Source organism: Ahaetulla prasina, chromosome 3 (assembly GCF_028640845.1).
Source record: "Ahaetulla prasina isolate Xishuangbanna chromosome 3, ASM2864084v1, whole genome shotgun sequence".
Lineage (NCBI taxonomy): Eukaryota > Metazoa > Chordata > Lepidosauria > Squamata > Colubridae > Ahaetulla > Ahaetulla prasina.
In genome coordinates, this window is record NC_080541.1 from 125,273,288 (window position 1) to 125,297,282 (window position 23,995).

The 23,995-nt window shown below is 39.2% G+C and overlaps 1 protein-coding gene across 5 annotated transcripts in view; it reads left to right on the forward strand.

Annotated features, from left to right (window-relative positions):
- The first annotated feature begins 1,141 nt into the window (after positions 1 to 1,141).
- KIAA1614 (KIAA1614 ortholog) overlaps positions 1,142 to 23,995 on the forward strand; it is a 42,341-nt gene continuing 19,487 nt past the window's right edge. The window contains exons 1-6 of one of the 5 annotated variants that reach the window (XM_058175709.1): positions 1,142 to 1,860; positions 3,141 to 3,268; positions 3,353 to 4,109; positions 5,339 to 5,402; positions 16,799 to 16,942; positions 18,971 to 20,577. In XM_058175709.1, the coding sequence (XP_058031692.1) occupies positions 1,812 to 1,860; positions 3,141 to 3,268; positions 3,353 to 4,109; positions 5,339 to 5,402; positions 16,799 to 16,942; positions 18,971 to 20,577 (2,749 nt within the window). In that variant the 5' untranslated portion in view covers positions 1,142 to 1,811. Of the gene's footprint in view, positions 1,861 to 3,140; positions 4,110 to 5,338; positions 5,403 to 16,798; positions 16,943 to 18,970; positions 20,578 to 23,995 lie in introns of all 5 variants that reach the window. The other 4 variants (XM_058175705.1, XM_058175706.1, XM_058175707.1 and 1 more) reach the window with 4 other exon arrangements.

The following is a 23,995-nucleotide window of genomic DNA, read 5'->3' on the forward strand; positions in this document are numbered from 1 at the left end:
CTATATTCTCAGGCTATATTCTGGAATGTTGGCTACTCCTTCCAACTTAGTGTCATCTGCAAATTTGATGAGTTCCTCTTCTATTCCTTCATCTAAATCATTGAGGAAGATATTGAAGAGTACTGGGCCTAAGACAGAGGCTTTGGATACCCCAGTGCATACTTCCCTCCATGTAGATGGTTTTTTGTCCAGACCTGCTATAGCCATCTTCAGAAATAATAGACATTTGTTCATTTTCTGACTACAGTTACTATCCCTGTGAATCTTTGAGCTTCAAAAAATAAATGTGTTATTACCACAACTACTTATCCTATTTACACTGGTTGGCATTGCCTATTGACATTGCTTTAGAGATTTATTTATGTTGATCAACACACTTGTCTTTTGCCTCTACTCTTTTACCTTCCAAAAGAGGTTCTTTAAGTGGCATCGGCATATGTGGATTTCTCAGCAATTTTTATTTCAGTTTCTTCTACTTCTTATAGACCATGTCTCGTGATATATAATGCATATTAAACACATGTATTAGGCGACTTACATTTATTAGATTCACTTTCCTCCCTGCAAAATTCTACGTCTTGTTATTTTTCTAAACCTTTGAATTTTGAAAAATTTAAACTCTTAGCCAGGTGTAAAAAAAGAAAAAAAAAGGGAAGCTAAACTAAAAGGCATTCCTGAATAGCACCCAGAGATTGCCTAACTTCCCCTCACCCCTCCTCACGTCTGTTGCCTTAAAACGCTCTTCGGTTGACTACGGTAGGGAAAAGATCCGACCTTGAAGTGTCGAGTTACAGACTGTAAACTTGTTAAGAACACTCTCGGGCCCGTCAAGGGGCGTAATATCTGAATGAAATTCCCTGGGCCACATTGGGCACCTTCCTCCCATCCCGCCTCCTCCTCCCGCTGGACGGCTCCACTGAGCCGTCGCCATGGCAACTCAAGAGCCCTGCTAAACAGGCGAGGGCTTTGGGAGCAGCCCGTTCTTGCGGTTAGCGGGAAGGATTGTTGGTTGGATTCCCTGGTATGCAGCTTCCAGCAGCCAAAAAAGCCCGTCCTGGCTCCCAAAGGCGAAGGCTTTCCTCGTACACAGCTGGCTGGCTGGAAGAAGCAGAAGGGGAGGGGGGGAGGAGGAGGAGGAGGAGGGGGAGAAAGTGGGAGGAGAGGTCATAGCGCCGCTGAGAAGAGTTACTCCAACTCCAGCCGAGGAGGCGGTTTCCCCCCCACCCCGCAACTCCCCACCCGCTCCTTCGGCTGTCTTCGCATCTCGCTTGCTTGGAGGGAGGTGAGGCGCCGAAAGCCCCCGCCGGAAGCGGCGTTTCTGCTCCTCCAGACGGGCCGAGGCCTAAGGGGGCTCTCCTGGTTCACTTTAGCTGAACTTTGGCAGAGCCGTAGATCTCAACCTCTCCCCTTCCCACCCACCCCCGCCATCCCTGAGGAGGATTGGAGGCTTTAAGCTGCTCTGCTCTCGCTTGTTCTCGGCTACAAATGCCGCTCTGAGGCCTCTTGCCAGGGTCATAATAAGCACTTTCCCTCCCCCGCCCCCCATGAACAGCCTGAGCGGGGGGCCGTCAGAAAGCCGGAGAAAATATCAGCAATATTCATTTGAAAAGATGATCCCCACTTCGGAAAGCCGGAAGGAACAAACTAGAAGAAAGTCTCTCTCTCTCTCTTTTTTTTTTTGAAAAGTTAATTTAGTGCCTCCTTTTTTCGGTACTCTGAGAAATGGGCTGCCGTTCTCACAAACTTTTATGGCTTGGATGGATTTAGGAGCAATGTCTTCCCAAGAAGGTGAGTTTTAGGAAGAGGCACTGATGCCCTCCCTTCCCCTTCCTTTCCCAAGAAGGAACTTCCCAAAGCTGGGTGAGTATCTCTGTTGGTCTCCTTAGTTAGGAGATGGTAACGTTGTTGCTCTTCCGCTGAAACTCTTTCATCTGCTGCTCTTTTCTTGCTAAAAGTTTCCCCTAGTTAACAATCTGGGCAAGGATTGGAAGGAGAATGCCCCATAAATTTTATAAATTTAAGGATTTGAGCTCAGTGAGGTCCCTAATTAAAAGGTGTTGAGTGTTAAATCAATAATTTTGCAGTCCTCTATAGAAAAGGGAGTCTTGGCATCTTTCTTAGTTTGGGTGTAGGCAAATTTCCTCTATACTGTCTTTGGAAGGCAGCCTGGCCCCAGAGACAGAGTTGCTGAAATTATTACTGGGCTATGTCCAATATTTACAAGAGTTCGGCCCTTAATTCTACTCATGAAGTAGAATGGTCCTGTCTTTTGCATTGCTCCTCAGCTTCAATTCCACACTTTCACATCTTGCTCCTGAAATATGCTTGAGAGCACATTTCCTTTAACTTCTTTTCCCGTAACATCCCTTGTTAAACTGGTAAATATGTTTCATTCCAAGTAATCTCAAATGTCTTCCAAGCCACTTTACCTTTGAAGGAATCTATTTTAATTACCTTATTGTAACCTTATAACCTTATAATATAGTGGCCTGGGGCATTGTGTCCAATGGCCAGAAGCAAACTTTTGTGATGTAATAACTTCAGATACATACTTGTTTCAATAAGTATAAATATGTACTTAGAACCATGCCTGCCAGCTGGATTGTGGAGTGTAGAACTAAAAAAGGGAAAAGTTTAGGGCCCTGAAAAATAATAGGGCTTTCTTGGTCTTCCAAATGATTAGCAGAACCAGAGCAGACTAAGTAAAATCTTAGTATACAAAATAAATATACAAAATTGGAAATTTTTAATTTGTATAAACTGTAAAGATTGTACAGTTCAGATTTTCTTAGGAAAAATATAGTGTAATGTTAATGTAGTTTTTTTAATATTTTAGCATGTAATAGAAGCTTTGTTGTCAGCAGTGATGAGAAAGGGCTTTAGTGCACCAGAGTTTTTTCCCTGTAAGGAAATTAGAATATAGTCTACATAATTAATGGAATGTGAATTTGCTGGAGGTCAGATTATATTGTACAGAATTTTGCATACTTTGTGGAGTACTAGTATTTTTAGTATACAGCTCTGTACAAAGGTCTTTCCCCAGATAGAAGGTGTCAGCCCATTCTAAAAGATATTAACTTTGGGAAATGTTCCCAAGCAAAGCAAGCAGATTTGCTCAAATGATTTTTGTTTTCCACCAGAAGGTTTGTTACCAGCTGGACACGAGACCATGGAGGAAAATTTCTCTACTGAAAAAAGAATAGTCAGCATAAAGCAGTGTGCTAAAAATACTTCTAGACCCAAACAGCCTGACAAGTGCTCTGAACATGTAAATAATTTTTCTCTAAGTGGGCCAACTTGGATTCCAGTGGGACAGAAAGAGTCTGTAAGTAAGTCCACCTCTGTTTTGCAGTCCAAGGTTAAAGCTCTTAAAGAGAAAAGGAACCTCATAAACAAGCGAACTGAAGCAATATCCCAGGAAGAGGCTTCTCTAAGGAAGCTTAAAGCATGGAAAGGAGAGCCACCAACAGACCCCGTTCTTCAGAATGCAGTAGTGGAGCCACAAGCTCAAATCCGCACTTACTTGACAGATATGCTGCTGGACAGCACTGAGTATCCACATCAGATGCAGGAGGAATTTCAGGGAACAAGCCTTCCAGATCCATACATCAGTGATTCTGAAACACAATCTATGGTAACAGGAGAGCCCACAGGCATGAGCCCACCAAAGGAATTCAGAAGGCTCCCAGGAAGAAACATACCAGATAAAAAGAATTCTTTAGGAAGCTCCACGAAAAAGGTACCCTTAAGTGCCATCTCTGGAACTGGCTCTTTAAAGGACCTTTCCTTTATCCCAACATCTTTTGAAGAAACAAATGGTAGAGAAGACCATCTAATTCGGCCTAAGGAGTTTGACAGCAACTCTATGATAAAGAATGACAGCTCTGAGGTGGCATCAGTTGGGAGAATTTGGAGGACAGAGAGCTGGGACAGTCTTGGCAGTAGCAGCAGCAATGTCAGTACTTTGTCTTTAGCAGAGAGAGTGGAAAGAAACCGGACTAAGTTGCAGGAGATGCTGAGCACATCACAGTTGAACAGAAGTTATTTGCAGGAACCTCATACTTTGGCTACTAATCAGAAGGAAACCCAAGACCTTGGGCCTAATAATGGTAGGTTGATGTGATGAAAATGGGGTGATAAAAATTGAAATATCTTTGTAATTTGGATAGGTGATAAAATGTCTCAGAAACTATTACAGTAGAGAATCTGTAACATAACCAGATTTCTGCAGTTCCTTCTCCATTTATTTTGCTCCGTTCATCTTTTAGGTTATCCCGCTGTTGGGCTTTGATCTAAACTTTGGGGTTTTTTTAACCCCTTTCTCTGGATTTCCAAGAGAAGTAAAATCCGATGATAAAACCAAAATCCATTTTACCTGCTGTAAACTCTGTGTAGGTAACAGGAAGGGTATCTGGCCAGTAAATGCTCCATTCAGTTGCCATGACTCCACCCTGAAGCCAGGGATTGTAGGACTGTAAAAAGAAAAAAAATGGTAATCTAAAGATATATCCTCATTTCATGGACAGACCATTTTCTGTACTTCATTTTGTACTTCATTTTATTAAAAGACATCATCACTCTGCATTTGATGCAGTGAACTGTACAAGATAAAGAGTATATGAAGCAGAATTTAGATACAGTAATTTATGGGCCACAATAGGTATCATAGTGGAAAAAGAATATTAAATTCTCACACAATATTATACTAAGGGAATAAGGACTGATACAAGATGTTTTACTGGTGGTATGTTATTTCAGCATGGGTTGCTGAAATTGACATTTTGTTCTTTAAATATTTTTACATAAGTAATGATTGGGTTGGATAATTTTTCCATATTTGATAGCAATATGGTCAAGTTCAACAATCTTTGGAAAATTATAATAGATTGACTCACAGCTGAATTTAGTATACATTCCCACAAAGTATACTAAATTAGTTCTGTATATGGTAAGTCCTATAAGAGTACTCTTAATATTGGAAAGTATGCTAAATTCCTACCGCAGAAGAATGAACAATTAAGCTGTGAGAAGACATTCCCTGTTTGTACTTTATTTTTCTCCCCCCTTCCTTTCTCCCTATCTTAAAAAATCTTAATGTAAATGTGTAAATAATTTAAATAATTATTGCTGGTGGCAGATACCTTCTTTGTAGGGAAATTATTGCGTGTGGATGACCAAAAAGATCACTGGGTCCACATTCACATGAAAAAATGGATAAAATCAGCATTGAAGAATACTGAATACTGAAACAAAGGGTATTTTTTTAATGTCCTGTTATGTTTCTTGGGACTAAAATGAACAAAATTAATTAAGTAGTTCTTTTATCACATGATTACAGAGATTGTGCCAAATGATGGAACGTGGGATTCGAATGTCTCCTTGCAGGATTCTGAAGGCTATCGGTAAGATTACAGAGCTACTAAACTAAGGTTGGTTGTTTGATTATATGCCATCAAGTTATTTTTGATTCCTAGTGACCATGTAGATTTTCTCTATGAAGATCTAACATGGTCTTTCAGATCTTCCAATAAGCAGGAGTGTCAAAATGGCAGCTCATGGGCTGGATGCAGGCCATGCCCACCCTAGCTCCGTGAAAGGAAAAAAGTCATGAAACTTCATGTGACGGCAACATCTGCGAGTTTGACACCTGTGCAATAGTGCATCTATTGCCTTTGTAAATAAGTCTATCCATCCTACGGCAGATTACCTGTCATGCCCCTGTCCGAATCTGACTCTGAGATGGAAGAGGAACAGCTGACACAGAGAGAGAGTGGCTCCGTTGGCTGTGGAGGAAACTGGGGAAGGGCAAAGTCAGGCTGGGGAGAGCACGGGAGAGTTGGAACAAGGGAGAGCTGGTTCTGATGAATACCAAAGCCCACCCCTTCCTCATCCTAGGGCACGCAGGGAAGAACAGAGAAGAGAGCAATGTGGGTTGCGTGGCTTACGAGGGAGGAAAGGGCCCTGATCACCTTCACAAGATACACCTGGAGCTGGAGTTTAAAAGGAGAGGCAAATAGGAGGGGCTGTTGTCAGAAACAAAAGTTGAGTTCATGTTCACTGGTTTATCTGAGTTCCTGGCATCCTTCCAACTGGTTTGATTTACGGCCGGGCTACTTCAATTCTGGAATTCCTTATCTTGCCTTGCCAGATTAATTACCTTATCTTTCCCTGTTGGATTTATGGTTGGAAGTTTTGTCTGGTTACGGTTTGTGGAAGGGTTTTTCTCCAGACCAGAGAGTAAAGGGATGCTGGGGGCAAAGTTTGGAGCTAATAAAGGGACTTGTACTTATTCTCTGGCTGTGTTGCCTTTGTGCCACGCCCCGGGTCATCACATTACTCTTTTTGTTTTGTTTTTTCCACCTTCCCCAACATTAGAGCTTTTTCCAGTTTTTGCATAATGTATCCAGAATAGGATAATTTGATCCTGGTCATTTATGTCTTGAGTGAGAAAACTAGATTGATTTGTTCAATGATTTATTGATTTGGGGTTTTTTTGGCTAAGAGTTTTTCTAAATGAAAATAGCCATTGCTACAATATATCTTAAAACTAATGAGTGAAGGCAAATATGCGTATCCCAGGATAATGTTGCAGGATCCAATCCAAATCCTCAGGGAACTTCTCTCTCACCAGGATGTGTGGTCACCAGGAGTCTGAAAGCTCGGAAGACTAAACCTCTGGTCCATGTGACTAACCCAGATTGGATCCTGCAATATCTTAAAACTTTTTCAATTTGGCATTTGCTCTAAATATACATTTATCAAAATATATGCAGAAAAAAATGTCTAATTTCTTTCAGGCCACATATGGGATTCTGAAAAAAGAGAGAAAGATTGTTGGTCCAAAGGGCACAATTTAGTTGTTTTCTAATGTTCCACCGTTCCTTGTTGCTTTTGATGGTTTACCTAATCCTAGGGGAAAAAATATCAGAACCCTGTATCTTAATACAGAGCTTAAAGGCTTTGTTCCTGTGATTGTGGAGGGCTGGAAGCCACTTAACGTGTCCTTCCTTATTGCTCCTTTTACAGAGACACAATATACCAGATTTATCCTCCCTCTGATCAGCAGATAACCTGGTCATTCAGACTTGACCTATGTCCAGATACTCCTGATCTCTTAGAACTCTTTTATTACAGAGCATGTGGCTAGTTTTGTACAGCAGCATATAACATCTGCTGGAACCTGATGTGCCAAGTTTCTTCAACACAGATGCGTTTTCTATGGTCTTAGATTTTATCATGTTTTATGTAATTTTACATGTCACATTTTACATGGAGTTTAGATGCCATCACATTTTTCTAATTTTAGATGTTACCACATTTTATATGGTAACTTCCTTAAAACCTAAACATAGATTGCTCCTTTTGGACTTCGCTCATGGATTGTAGTAGGTTGTTTTATAGATGTATTTTAATTTTGTCTTAAAATTTATACATTGTCTCCTAAGATAAATTTATAAATACTCACAAAATGTTCATGTGTACATTGTGCCTCTTTCACCCTGTAATAAATTGACTGAACTGAAATAATTGAGAAATGAGAGAAAATATTTGCAAAGTAGCACCATAGAACAACTAAAAGCAAAGCTTTCGTACTAAAAAGTATGTGCAGAATTTTGAGAGCATGTTATGGATTTGCTTGCAGATTGGCCTCCTCATAAGATTGGCAGGCCCAAAATACTAGCATCACTATGAACTGTTAAGTTGCCTTTTCATGAATGGCATCTAACTCCCTGGGATGTCATCTGCCATTCCAGATTATTTGAGTCTTTTTATCCTGCACAGATAGCATCACTTCCAAACTAAGCACTGAATTGCAGCCATCCAGTTTTTAATGCATCTTAGCAATGTTTAAGGAACCTAGATGGAATTTACAGCCATTCTATAAATGAAGATCTTGTCCTAGTGGTTGATACTTTGCTTTGTAACATTTCCCATTTAATTTTTTTGAACTAAGAAACAGCAACAATAAAAATCAAGATAAAGACGGAGTTTTAGGAAAGGATGTTTGTGGGATTATTTTCTAAATTTGGCAACTAAAGTTGGGAGACAAGGGAACATTGGGGTAGATCTGTGTTTATTTGAGTTTAATGTACTATCTTAAGATGACACTTCTGTAACTGACTTTCATATCAGATTTGTGAATATGATAAAAGGTTTGTATGGAATATAAATAATTTCAAAATGAGCAAAGGATAGTATTCTAAAAATGGAGGTCGTGCAATGCTACGAATAGCATTCATTTCTAGGAAATATATGTAGAATTTTTGAATTGAAATATTTTTTCTAATATATAATCAAATGTCAAATCAAATATAGCTCTAAAATTATATAATTCATACATATATAGCTATTTGTCTATCCATGTACCCTTCCCTCTTGAATTTATATATATGTGCAATTTTTATGCTTGAGAACTAGCAAGGCTTCCAACAAAATATATACCTGTGCATCATTTCCCTTTTAAATCTAAAGTGTTAAATTGATTAGACTAAGCAATATTTGGGCTTTGAATATTTTACTTAAGATTTTACAAAGTGCTTTAAATGCAATTTTAGTAATGACTTCATAATCCAACAAAAAGAAAATTGTATTGTATTGATAGACTAGACTCAGTAAAATTACAAATAATATCCAATTTTACCCAAATAGTAAATAAAGAGAAATATTAGTATTCAATGTTACCCAAATAGTTACCAATATATCCAAATTAGTCATCCTGTCATAAAATGGTGACCTTCTGACAGCATGTCCTTATCTTTTTTAAAATTTTTATTAAATTTCAAAAAGGTATAAAATGCAACAAAACAAAGAAAAAAGAATTAGAAAGAGGGAGGGATACAGAAAAAACAAAATCATAGTGTGTATTGTATAACATTATATTCTATAACAGACAATACTTCTTTCATCATAAAAAAGTCAAATCATTAAAATCCAAGGTTTAATGGAATATCCTTATGAATAGGCAGCAGAATTTGTCAACTTGATAGGTAGCGTTTGCATTTTGTCTCATATAAAGTAAAATGTACACTGTCTTGTATCTTGGGAAATTTTTAAAAAAGTTACTGAAGCAATATTTCTTTTGATTAGAATACAATATGCAGCGTAAAATATGCTCCTAATTCAGTTTTGCTTGAGTCCAATGGCATAATCCCAGTGTAATATATTTTTTCTCAATCCACATTCCAAGATTGTTGATGGGAAGGTGTTAAAGAGCTTGCAAGAAGGTTCCATTAATAGTTGGCTTAACTCACTTTGAAGCCAGTAGTGTTGATCCATTGCTTAATTATTTCTTTGGCTTTATCAACTCAAATATTAGGAAAAACAGGTGACGAGCCTAAAAGAATATAGTTCGCCCACCATTTAGGTATTTAATTGTCCCTTGTGCTTACTGTAAACAGTCTCTAGCAAAAAATGTTACATGCCTTCTGTGGTAACACCTTTCCTGTAGAACATCCTCCTCCCTGAGGCTGTGAGGATGGCCACCTATTTATTAGCCCCATTTCTCTCCTGGTTAGTCAAAGCATCTTGGAAGGCAGGTAATTGTTTGATTTCAGCCTTGAGTGAAGGGGTCATTCCACTGTCTCTTAAAGAGGCAGTAGTCCCTTCGGTGGGAATGGGATTGGACTGCAGCTTCAGAGGACCCTGAAGTAAATGATTTATGTGGACCCCTTTTAATTAGGCTTCAGGCCTTGGTTATGGTACTGAGGTGGCATTGATTACACAGGTATATAATGTTTGGCAAGTCCAAAATGGAACTACAGAGCCGGTCCTAAAGCACCCCAACCTCAATGAGCCATTTGTGATCCAAGTAGATGCCACTCTGGGCCTTGTTTATCTTTTGGTAGCTTTCAATAATTATTGATCATGGTACCCTTCTGGACCAGCTCAAGGAATTGCGAGGGGAAGGGTGCAATTATTGAGGTGATTCTTCTTCCTCTTCAGCCTGATATTGGTGAGGGGAAGGCATCCACCCCTAAGTCCTTGCAGTGTAGAGATCCTTGGGGTTTAACCAGTGGTGGGATTCAGCCAGTTCGCACCACTTCGGGAGAACCGGTTGTTAACTTTCTGAGCAATTTGGTAAACTTGTTGTTGGAAGAAATCATTAGGGCAGAGAACCGGTTGTTAAATTACTTGAATCCCACCACTGAGTTTAACCCTCTCTCCAGTTCTATTAACATCTATATGAAGCTATTGGGCAAGATCATCTAAGGACACAGAGTTAGGTATTATCAGTATGTTGATGATACCCAGTTTACCTCTCAACTCTGGGCTGATCAAGTGATGCCATCATCTTATACTAGGATCTAAATGGGGATGAACTGGCTTAGGTTCAATTCTAAGAAAGATCAAGTCCTATTATTTTGGGAGCTGCCCAACTCCAAAGATTTCCGCAATTCAGTATAGGCTAACTAACCCAGAGAATACCTGTGCACAATTTGGAAGTTTTCCTAAATTTCTGGATCCTGCTAAAGACCAATTAGTAGTTGTAGCTAGGATTTATACCTTTGTATAAATCTATTTTGTGTACCAATTCTACCCGTTCCTGAATTAGGGTTTTTCTTTCCATCACTCATTCCTTAGTCATTTTTCTGAAAGTCTTCCCATTTGTTAATTCTGTCCCCATTTCCAAGGACAGGCCATTGTTCTTTCTCACCATGTAACACCTCTATTTTATGAGCGGCTAATCTGCTTCTGGATATAGATCAAGGTGCTTTAAGAAGGCCCTGCAGCAGAATATCAAATGAGTCTGATATATGATATGAACTGTCTGATCCCTGGCACGGTTTGTACCATATTATGTTTTATTTTTTTTATTATTTTTCTTTATTTTTCTTAGTCCTCATTAGTGGTGATTGGCAAATGGCTAGTCATATGAATTAAATACATCTGGTGTATCATATAAGGTTTGGAAAAGTCATTCCATGCTCTCACTGGTTCCCAGCAGGCCAATTTAGGTAGAATTGTGTCTGGGTGGTTCAAGATGAATTGTCAGAAAATTGAGGTCTTTTAGCTTTATAGTCTATATTAGGTGATGTCATCCTGCTGTTGCTGTCAACCTTTTTTGTCTTCTTAAAAAGAAATGTTTCTTTTAAGTTTCAAGTATGCTAGAGCTCTTTGAATGATTTTTTAAAATCACTGATGAATGCATTGATCAGGTCTTTTTGGGCCATTATGCATATTCAGTCAAATTATCTCTTCCTAAAATAGTTCTACCGGTTTATACTGCACTGATTTTTTTTATGACATGCCTATAGACCAGTTGTTCTCAACCTTTATAGTGCTGCGACCCCTTTAATACAATTCCCCACGATGTGGCAACCCCTTTAATACAATTCCCCACGATGTGGCAACCTCTTTAATACAATTCCCCACGATGTGGCGATCCCAACCGTAAAATTATTTTCGTTTTGAAGTTATCGCGCCTGAAGCTGTATTGGCTAGCGATCTGAACTGCTTGCGATGGCCTTGAGGACGGAGGCATTGCTGCTGGCTTGAGAGGGAGACATCAGAGCAAAGATTTCTCTCTTTTTTAATTCATCACGCCTGAAGCCGAATTTGGCTAGCGATTTGAAGAGCCTGCAGCTGGCTTGTGGAGTCAACCATTGGAGCGCGATTCTTCGACTCGCAAGTATACTTCCCATATTTCTGATGGTCTTAGGCAACCCCTGGCAAATTGTCATTCGACCCCCAACGGGGTCGCGACCCACAGGTTGAGAACCGCTGCTATAGACTCTATACTAACTTGTCATATCAATTATAATGATCTATAACTGTAATAAACACTAATTTGATTTGTGATACCAAGCCACTATCTTCCTTCAAGGTTGAAGTCTCACAACTTTCCGTAAAATAGCAATAAGAAATCAGTAATCTTGAATTATACCTATTAAATTTCTTTTTTCTAGTTTGCCCATTTCATGTTAACCTCACAGATTTAGATTACAATGATTCCATTAGGATGGTATCTCAGAGAGATTCATGTGGTACCATTTGGGAACTACATTTTGTTACTAAAGGTAAATGATCACTCTCAGTCCTGGCTAAAATTTATGGACGGATAGACTTGGAGACCGCACTATAAGAAATTATATTGTAATCTGCAGCTGACAATTTATCATCTGGATAGGATGAGAATTGGCCAGAGTGGTCACTCAGGATAACTACATTCAGAATAAATCTAGTAAATCTAGTTGGGATGACATTTGCACAATCCATATGCTAGATTACTCCTATTATCCAGGGAGGACCTTGAAGACAGAGTAGGCCCTTTGCCAGCTCTGGGGACCAATTTTGAAAATGTGTAAATTACTTAATTTGAGAGGCCCATTTAGTCTTCAAATCGCCTCTGATAATCATATAAGTTTGCAGGTGCAGATCTTTTCAGTATGTAATATTGTATATAACTCTAGATCAGCATTATCCAAAAAATATTGCTATGGAGAGCTGAGGCTAGAAGCAATGGCTTGCCAAATGCCACAATAGCCGGTTTATGGCCAAAGTAAAATTTTAATCAAGACTTCTTGAATTATTATGCTCCATCAACTCTAATGATAAATCATTTGGTAGGCCTGAACAAAGCAAACTTTTTGTGTGAAGAGTCATGCATAGTTGTCCACTCGTAAACACAATGATGCAGGAATAACAAGATCTTTGTCGTGTTATTACAGTGCAAGCTTCGCCCTTTTGCACTTGTGTTGTGACATTGCAAAATAGATTTAATCACTTGCCCCATTCCTGTAATGCTAGTAATAGTCACATTCTGTGATTACTAGTCACTGGTAGTGTTCTATTTTGTGTAATATGCCATAGCCCCTATTCAAAAATCATCAGGGCAGAGCTGGGCTAGAAGGGAAAAACAGTAAGGCAAAAAATACAAGTTAGAAAGGAATATGTAATAAATATAGACATTTATTTATTTTTGATGCTCCCAAATCATCCAGAAAAATGCATAAAATTCTTGGTACAGAGGTCAGCATATTTCCATGTATTAATGTATGTTCACGTATTAGATATAATTGAAACTGCAATATATATTCAAAATACAAATCAAACTTTGTCATCAAATAGGGCATTTGAAAAAAAATGAAAATGTCCAATTTAAAAGGCAGAAAGATCCGTTTGAAAATATTTCTGGAATTCAACATTATATTATATAAAGTTCATCCTAAATGTTTAATCAGGACTAGTTTGGTGTACTGGTTAAGGCAATGAGTTAGAAATTGTGAAACTAAATTCTGTTCCTGCTTAAGTATGAAGTGAGGTGAGCGACCTTAAGCCAGTCATTTTCTCTCAGCCCTAGGAAGCAGACAGTGGCAAACCACTTCTGGGGAAAAAATCACCAAGTAAACTGAACTAAAGGATTAGTTCAGGCAGTTGCCAGGAGTCAACACTGATTCAAAGGCATGCCCAAAATGCTTAGTAGATACAAACTTTTCCAAGTATTTTATTGCGCCAAACCAAATAAATAGAGCTAAGCAGAGCTAATAAAATAATACCTAAATATATTTTTATAAGAAAAAGGAGAGGGAAAAAGAGCCCTTGAAATTCATTTCATATAGAGAACAATTCCAAACATTTGATCAAATTGCTTGTTCCTCCTCTTATCTCTAAACCAAACACCTAACTCAAGGTTAATAGGGCATACATAGCTACAGTGCAGTGCTGCAGAGATTGGGTGTCTCTTTGGAGAGATGTTTGGTTCTTTCTTTTTCCCTTTGTGATTCCCTACAAGGAAGTAATCTACAGTGCACCATGAGTTCAATTACAGGCAGAGGATTTGAGCCGCATAAATATATCAATGGCTACATATGCCTGAGGAGTCCCAAGTAAGGACAACAGCTGTCATGTGCTGCCTCCCAGTGAAGAGCATAAGTAAACCACCTGGTAGGGTTACACCATGTTTAAAAATGGAGAAATTCCTCCCCCTCTCCCCAAGAGGGAAAGGGGAAGTCACATAAACCAGTGGTTCTCAACCTTTATAGTGCTGCGACCCCTTTAATACAATTCCCCCTCGATGTGGCGACCCCAACCGTAAAATTACTTTCATTTTGAATTTATTGCGCCTGAAGCCGTATTGGCTAGCGATCTGAACTGCTTGCGATTGCCTTGAGGATGGAGGCATTAAAGCGGAGACTCCTCCCCTATTAAGTTTATTGCGCCTGAAGCCAGATTAGGCTAGCAATTGGGAGTGATTGCAGCTGGCCTGAGAGGGAGACATCAGAGCAAAGATTTCTCTCTTTTTTAATTCATCGCGCCTGAAGCCGAATTCGCGATTCTTCGACTCGCAAGTATACTTCCCATATTTCCAATGGTCTTAGGTGACCCCTGGCAAATCGTCATTCGACCCCCAACGGGGTCCCGACCCACAGGTTGAGAAGCGCTGACATAAACTCTTATAAAACAAGGGCATGACATATGTGCCTTCTGTATGGTTTGAGAGATTACAAAAAGACAGGTGGGTTGTATATGTGATTCTAAAGATGAATTTTACAAAATGAAGCTTTCTGAAACTATACATTCAAGAAGGTTGGAGGCCTGGATAATACAAATGAGGTTAGAAATCAAATCATAATATGATTTGGAGCCTCTTGTACTGTATACTTTTTTTCTTTGCTTGTGTGTGTGTGTGTGTGTGTGTGTGTGTGTGTGTGTGAGAGAGAGAGAGAGAGAGAGAGAGATACAAGTGCTTGAAACAAAGTATTTTGTGGAAAAATATGTCATATGTTTTATTTTCTAAAGAATTTGCTTTATCACAATAGTGTTATTTGGAATGACAAGGCTCCCACCTAGTTAGCCTTCTGGAAGATAACATTACATGCCTTTGGGCCATTCTTTCTCTCAGCATGACCTATATCCTAGGAGAGTATGTATTCTACCTCGAGCTGCTGAATGAAAGACTAAATATTAAATAAATATACATAGATAAGCAGGCTCTTGGAAGCATAATGTATCCCATTGGAGGGGCTTTTTTAAGCTCAGTGTCTGAAGAATTTTAAAGGAAGTATGATATTTCAAATAGGTTGCCAAACATCACTGGAGACATCCTTTATCTCTTCATGTCTGAAAGAGACCTGCAAAAACAAGCTATATGGATATTACTAGCCTCCATGTGCAATTACATTCTAAGCTGAAAGAGTTAAACTTGGATCAGCCAAACTGACTCACTAAGCTGATTAAAGTAATTGTAAAGATTATGATCAAGACAAATGGGAAATGTCTGAGTGTGTTGGTAAGCTCTGTAGGGGAGAAAATGGGTCACATGATAAGATGGCAAACCACAATAGGGCAAATGTTTAAAGAAGCAGCAATCTACCGGTATATGTTTGAGGAATAACAAAAAGCTGATGTAATATTAATAGGGGAAATTAATAGGGGAGGAATTAATTACCTGAAGAAAGAAGGATATTATTACAATAAATTTATAATTGTAAAAAGACATTGTAATTTGTCTAAATGAAAATACTGTACTACACTGTTTATATTTTGCTGGTTAGGCAAGCCATACATTTTAAAATGTATAAGGTCAACACTCAGAAGTTCTCTTTTACATTTTATCTGTGAGAAAACCATTTGTTTTTCAGTTTTATCCACTATTTTATATTTGTTCTCTTTAGAGATCTCAGAAGTATATATTCTGTTCAGTTGTTTGGCTGTTGTGGGCATATATAGTATTGTTTGCAAAATACCTGCTAAAGAATATTTCTATGCATAATTGAGCCTGCAATAATGGTTGTAAGTCGTGACTGCCATAAAGTGGCTTATCATATGACCAGACTGATTTTAAGGCCTTTTTGTGGCCTGAACACCATAGTTGTTAAAACTAATCCATTGTTTGCTATGTGACAATTTTTGCAGGAAATTGGAAGTAAATTCCAGTAAATACATTGTAAATTGTAGTCATATCACTGTGGGGGCTGCAAACAGCCATAAATATAAATGGAGCTCAACTGCACATGACTTCAAGAAGAGCCCAAACATTGGAACTTTGAAAGTGGGTCATAAGTCTCATTTTTGGACTGTTTGTGGTAACTACAAACAGTCACTAAATGGCTGGTTGTAAGTTGAGGACTACCTGTAGTTAAATATATGAGAGAGGGAGGGAGGGAGGGAGGGAGAGAGAAGAAATGCTATTTCTCATAAAAATCTGAAGCAGTGTACAGTCATACTCCATTAGCTGAATTCCAATCCTAGAAGTCCCTCTTCACTGTTTATAAATTGGTACAGCCTGATTACTCTCCTTGCTTCTGGCTGACCTCAGGGGAAAAGCAGGTTAGTCTGATTATTGTTTGGTTGAGAGAACTGGGATTGAAAAAAAAAAGCTGGGGGTGGGGATGGCGAAGAAAGCAGACCATGCCCGCAAACAGTGCCAGAAAATGCTTTCACAAGGAATCAAAGCCAACTTTCTCTCGCTATCTCTATCTCTACTTTTTTACATAGAATAAATAGCTTTTTACTATCGTGCATCCCTTTAGTCTTACATTAACAAATGCCTGCCTGAAATTTATTTTATGAATGTTAGTCATATATCTTTCTTGAACACTTTAGCATTGCTACTGCCTTCTTATTGTTGATATTCTGGATAGCCTGCTGTCTGATCATTAGTCGGCTTGAGAAAATATTAGCCATGAAAAATACCATCTATTTTAAGTCAGGCTACAGTGGAAGCCTCAATCCAACCTCTACAACTATGGTGTCTCTCCACTGTACTGCCACTCTCATCATTAAACCACTCTTAATCTGTATTTTCCCCCCTCCCCACTAATCCAGCATTGTTTGTTCCCTGTTGCTTTGCCTGCAGGGTCTTTGTTCCTAACCAAAAGCTAGAGCTGAGCCCCAGGCATGAACAGGCCAAGCAGCTGCTACAGAGAGCTCGTATGAAGGCCAGGACAAACCCGCTCCGAGCTAGCCATAACATCCTCCTTACTGCCTCCCCAGACAAGAGGTAAGGTTGGTCATTTCCATTTGGTAGCCTTGAGGTTTTGGATTGGCATGAGAAGGGAGGAACTAGTCAAGAAGAGTGCGTGGGTTATTTTTCCAGTTTATGCCATTCGATTCCAGTTGCTTTCCAGCCTCTTTGTTCTTCACATCTGTATTTAAAGTTTTCATCTTACAAATGAAATGCTGTACAAGAATAAAATAGAGAGATTAAAGAAATGCATGCATGTTGATTCAGAGCCCAAAAATTATGTACCTGAAGGAAACTGAAAGTAAACATAAACATTTGATTCAAATAATGCTATGTAATAGAGTGAGATTCAAATAAAATTACCGGTATTTGTCATGGCTTGCTGTCCTTTGCAATAAAATATTCAATGATGAGGATGCATAAGACTTAAATGTTTTCTGACATCACAGTAGTTTTATAAAATGCAGTTTTTCAAAAATAGTGGAATTTAAACTTTATAAAAATTGCTATTTGTATTGTGAACCACATGCTTTAGTGGTTCTATTTTCTTTTTGCAAAAACTTTTTTATACACCAAATGCATCAAAATTATTATAAATACAAACAAAATAAATATTTATTTGCTAATACTTATATCTCATTCAGTTCCAGAGACCCTTGGCAGCTATCATGCAAGTGAACTCATAAAATAAACGTAATATAATTACGGCAATAATATAAAGTTAAGGAATTGGAAAAAAAAATACTAGAGATAATCCTTGTTGCATATCTTAACAACTCCAAATGCTAATATTTAAAAACTTGTACAGAAGGGAATGTTTCCCCTTTTCCCCTTCTTTAAAAATAGAACACTTCAATTCCTGGAAAAAATATTTTGGAGCCCAACTAATTGTAAAAAATATATCAACATATAGTTCAGTTTAGTTTAGTTTACTTATTGTCATTGCACATGGTACAACAAAATTAAATGTCATCTTCAGTGTACATTATAACTATAAAAATAAAAACACAAACATAAATCATTTACATTCTATATAATTGAAATTAAAAACCCGATATTGCACTTTACCGTAGAATTCAGTATGGTTATTGCCCTGGGATAGAAGCTGTTTTTCAGCCTATTTGTCCTTGTTCTTATTATCCTGTGCCAGATGGTAATAGTTCCAAAAAAGGGTGCCCAGGATGAAATGGATCTTTAAGGATGTTTTGAACTTTCTTAAGGCAGCCAGGGCTATAAAGCTCTTCCAAAGAGGGGAGATGGCAACCAGTGATTCTCAGGGCAATGACATTGACCCTCTGGAGTGCTGTCCTATCTGCCACTGTGCAATTGCAAACCATACACAGATGCAGTAAGTTAAAATACTCTCTGTGGTGCAATGGTAGAAGGCCACTCGCAGTTTTTCATTCAGTTGTTGTTTCCTGAGAAGTCTCAGGTAGTATAATCTCTGCTGGGCCCTTTTGACCAGTGCTGCAATGTGAGTGCCTCAGTATTTTAGCTGTAAAATACTCTTCTTTAAATGTATTCACAAGCATTGCCCTTTCACTGTTGTAACATATATACTACCAGAGTCTGATAATCGTTTACTTTTGCCATAAAAGTAAATAGATCTGAATTTGGTTTGCAGCTGAATGTGAGTTGAGGCTATGTTTTGTCCTCAGGTATTACCTGATTATGTCTTGTCTTATAACTTATATTATCTCCAAGTAATTTCAATCTTCCACAGTATATCCTTGCCATTTTCTAGTCCTATGTTATTCTTCATTTAGAAGTATACATTCATCTTGCTGATTTTTTACATACTAGGACTGTAACAAAATGCTAGATCTTTTGTTGATCTGATGACAGTACAAGAAGCTATTACCTTTTATTTTTGCTCACTGGCAAAATGAGTTTAGGTAGCGAAGTCCTGAGCAATATTAGAAGGCTTTGTTCTTCATTAGAGTGCAATAGGTGGCCATTAAGGCAAACAGTCCCTCCTGCTAAAGGCTTGTAGATAGATGCAAGAGTAGCTAAGTGAATAGTTTCACCAAGTAATAAAAAATAATTTTTCCTTTGGTTCATTAGGGGTACCTGTAGATCCTCTGTTGCAGATACAAAAGACTTTGTTTTGAAGAATGGAAACATCCACGCGAGTGGAAACCAGAGTGATTCATCTAGTGGTGACTCCAGCTATGGGCAGCAGAGGAAGCAAGGACCATCTTCTTCTCGGGTGCGTTTTGAGGATGAATCTGCAAGGGATGCTGAAGTTCGCTATATGGAACGCCTGCAGCAACGTCAGAAACGGCCCTTAGATTCAGTTCTGTTATCTCTTGGCCAGGGCCCACTGCTCTCCAAACCAGATCTTGCTGGCTATATAAATGGTGACCTCCAGCGTAAAGACAAGAGCATCAACAAACCTAGCTGGGAACATCAAAGCATGGGACAGGGAGCCAAAATGCATATTCACCAGAGCAATGGAGGATGCTCTGAAAAGGGGACGCCTCTTCAAGTCAATAAAGAAAGCAAGTGTAGTACCTGTGGGTCTTATATCAACAATTCAGCAGACACTAGAGTCAACCAAACTGGGAACGGCAAACATGAAATTGCCAATGTCCTTCCTGGAGGCAGTGATACTGTTCACACTAATGGAAACAAAGAGCTTGGTGCTTCCCAGGAGAATTCACGGACGAAGCCTCTAGGTCCCAAAAGGACTCCATTGTGGATCCTTCCTTCTCGGCAGCGTGTTTTTTCAGAATGCGTCAGGGAGACATATATTGGCGAAGTTACTAGTGCTGAAGATGTGGACTCCGCTTTAGGCAGCACCACTGACACATCAGACAGCTACAGGACAGACAGTGAAGAAGCTGGCATCAGTAGTCTGCAATTTCCAATCAAAAATTGTCATGGTGTCCCTAGACTATTGTGTTCTTCAGAGAAGAAATCCAACTCTGTTACCAGGGACGGGCAATGGGGAAATGGCAGTTGCAAAACTAGTAAAGAAATTATCTGGGGTAACATTCCTAATGTAAGCAGATTGGAAATTGGGTCAAGTACTGACGAAGCACAGAGTTGTAGCTTGCAGGGGGGCTCTGTGGTAAAAGATCAGGAGACTCAGGCCGCCGTTCCAAGAAGCAAACATCTATTGAATCTGTGTCAAATGGAGAAGGAAGACAAAGACAAAGCACAAACAAAGGTACCTGGTGTCCAATTGAGAGAACCCGTATCTCCCATCTATTCTCAGCAGTTGGTTTTCCAAGATGGTATAAAAGTTCCTATGAACCGGCCAGTCAATCATTTATGCCAAACCAAGCAGCATACAAAGCAGGTGGCCACTACCAACAATTTAATGAATCTAATACCAGCACCCCCTGCTACTGGAAAAGTTCCCTCCTCGCCAATGTCTTATAGGAGAGCTGTTTTAACAGGCAGCCACAAATTGATCAAACAGGATTCTGGGCATATAACTAAAACCAATGAACTATCAGTTTCAGCTGCCTATTCTGATTTCCAGGATGCGGGTGTATCTGGGCTAGAGGAGCATAATGGCCAGCAGAATCCAGGGACAGTCTCCAAACATTTGGCTTTGTCTTCCAATAATCACAATAATGTATCAACCAAGCCAGAGGCCGAAACCATAATAACGGGCAGAGATGAGCAACTTCAAGAGAGTGAGAAGATGGGAAAAAACCAAGGTAAGAGATCATGTTGAGTTGGTTGTAAAAAAGGGAATCTCTCCAACAAGGATATTAAAAATGTGTACTCAGTTAACATTGTTTTATTGAAAGATAGCTATTGGTCTGAATGTGAATATTTGGGATATTTGCACAAATTTGAATAGGAAGAAATAGTGAGGGTATAAGAGGTAAGCAACAGTGAGAAAACAAAGTGAATAGAACATATTTAGAGTAGTTGGAAGAACATCTAAACCCCATATATCATTAGCATCTACTTTCCAAACTAGATAAATGAAACCTCAAGAATGCCCAAAAGCAAGACATGAGGGTCGTAACTTTTTTCCCCTGTTGATTTCCAAGATGCTGAGGCATGCAGCTGGATTCTGAAGATGATATTACAATGATAGCCATTGATAGTCATTGTCTCCATTAATTTGTGGAACTGTTAATTCTTGTCGTAACATACTGTTATATGCACTACATGCATTATGCAATGCAGTTTTAATGTGTATTTTGATAGTTTCCCAATTTTACTATTATAATCAAAATTATTAGAAAGCTAATCATTCATCACTAATCAAAGAATAAGAGCTAACATACAAATTGCATACCTTTCAGACCATGGAGGATAATTAAATTTTGAGAGGGGTAATTAGTAGCATCAATCTGCTGTAGCAAAAAGAAAGACTACTGTAGGTCCTTAAAGATTAACTGATTATTAATCTAATAAAAAGATTATCTTTTCATGGATTATAAATGCAAATAGTAGTAATGGTATTTTTATTTAGTATGCACTTAAGCATAGTACAAAGATGGGTATAATTTGCAATACTTTCTTAACTGATGTAAACAATAAAATAATACCATAATCAATTTAAAACATTGAATCCCAACACTATCATACTTTAATTAACATCATCTCCTAATATTAGAAAGTTCTTTCAATTTCATAAAGGTCCTGAAAAAAGAAGCATTTTGAAGTACTTTTAAGCCCTAGAATATCGGGTCCAGAGGTGGGTTTCAGCAGATTCTGACCAGTTCTGGAGAAGTGGTAGCGGAAATTTTGAGTAGTTTGGAGAACCAGTAGTAAAAATTCTGAACCCGCCCCCATGTATTATCTGCCTCCCAAATCCCAGCTGATCGTGAGGAAATGGGGATTTTGCAATAATCTTCCCCTGGAGAGAGGAGGGAATGGGGATTTTACAGTATCCTTCCCCTGCCACGCCCACCAAGCCATGCCACGCCCACCAAGCCACACCCACAGAACTGGTAGTAAAAATATTTGAAACTCATCACTGATCAGGTCCTAAGTGTAGTTCAAGGGGGAATAACTTCCAAATAGGAGGAGCTATGGTAGAAATGGAGAAAGTTCAGAAACATGAGATGGTTATTTTAAGGCAGAGAAGAACTAGGCAGCCCTGATTACATGTGTGAACTGAACACACAGAATCATGATTTTATATTAAGTTATTCAAGAATTGGATGTTTTTGTCAACAAGCAATTTCAAGTGATAATGTTCCTAAGGTCTTAGCCAGTGTAGAGGACTGATGAAAAAAAAATAGGGGTGACATAAGAGGGGTCCATACACAGACCATTCCAGACTCAACCAGAGGGTATGGAGAACTTCCATGAACAGCTGTCAAAAAACTACTTCAGTATTCTTAGCCTTTTCAGTAGTCAGAAATAAATGAATTCAGAAGCTGTACATTAAAAAAAAGCCCTTTGTAGTTTTATCAACTTTAAGTAAGTTTCCCATTAACAAAAACTTCCAAGTATTTTCCCGCAGAAAGTGCCTACAGTTAATGATTCTGAACATTTAAAAAAAAGGAGGAAAAGAAAAAGAATGCCAATCAGGAAGAAAAACAATAGTTTGGTTTTCTCAATATCTAATTTAAGACTAGAGGAACATGTCCATCTGGAAATCTGAGTAAAGTAGTTGTAGAGGGAAAACTATAATGCATCATCCTGGACTGGAGCAAAAGAATACACCTGGTTATCATTGGCATAAATATGATAATTATTTTTAGTTATTGATAGGGAAAAAAGCAGAAAACCTAATGACAAATTATACAAAGGGGTACCTAGAACTGAACCATGAAGAACACTGTCAAATGAAAGGAAGTGTTGATAGCAAAGATTCTCCTACTTAAATGAAAATGTAGGACTGGAACCATTGGAAAACTGCAGATCACTGATAAGCTAAGTCAGTCCCAATCCAGTGGAAAGATCTTCACAATGCCGTGATTGAAATCGGTTAGTAAAATTATTTGCTGCAGGGAAAAAATTGGTAATCTTAGGCAAAAATAAAAGTGAAGGCTAATTATCCGTGTTTCCCTGAAAATAAGACCGAGTCTTATTTTCCCCCCAAATAAGCACTAGAGATTATTTGGGGGGTGTCTTATCTTTTTTAATGTATGGGAGGCCAACTTCTTCTGCTTGCTTTTGGAGGGGCAGGAGGCCGCGCAGTCTGCCACTGCCACAAGGCAGAAGGTGGAACTACCACATGCACCCACACTGGCTTACTTCAGACGGGTCACCACGCCCTGACACTTGCCTTGCCTCACGGCGGCAGCTCCAGCAGTCCCATCCAGCAGGACCCCGCAGGGCTAGCAGCCCACTTCTTCTGCTTGCTCGCAGCCGCAGTGAAGGAGGCCAAGTAACACACTGGTGCCACAGCCACAGTCACAGTCACGAAGTGAGATGGGGGGGTAGACCTGCCCCATGCACCCCACACCGGCTTACTTCAGGGCTTTTGCAGCAGGCCACACCCCAACACCCTTGCCTCGCGGCCTTGGCACCACCACATCACTCAACGTACTGCTCCATTGCGGCCCTGAGCAAGCAGAAGAAGTGGGCTGCCAGCCACGTGGCTTCTGCTGCACATGGTTACTGGTGTTGCCACCGCAAGGCAGATATTAGGGTGTGGATGGCCTGGCTGCTGGGGCCCTGAGGTAAGCCGATGTGGTGTGGGGCAGTTTCACCCACCTCACCTCAGGCCAGAATAGCCTGAATGACAGAATGGGTGGGCGGCTGGTTGTGCAGGCTCTTAAGTAGGGCTTATTTTGTGGGTAGGGCTTATTATTAGGCATACATGTAAAAACATGCTAGGGCTTTTTTTCGGGATAGGTCATATTTTCAAGGAAACTGAGAATCACTACCACCAAAAGACAATAACCCTCATTTACAGTTATACAATAATTCAATCAGTGTTGTTTTCCTCAAAATGAAAAATAATAGAAATATTCAATTACAAGTAGTCCTCAATTTATGACTATTTGTTCAGTGACCATTCAAAATTATGGCAGCACTGAACAAAGAGAATTATGAACCCTGCCCGAAGTTACAGCCATTGCAATTCTCCTGCAGCCACATGAACAAAATTTGGGTGCTTGGCAGCACAATGGCCCTTTCTACTTATGGGTGCTTCAACTCTTC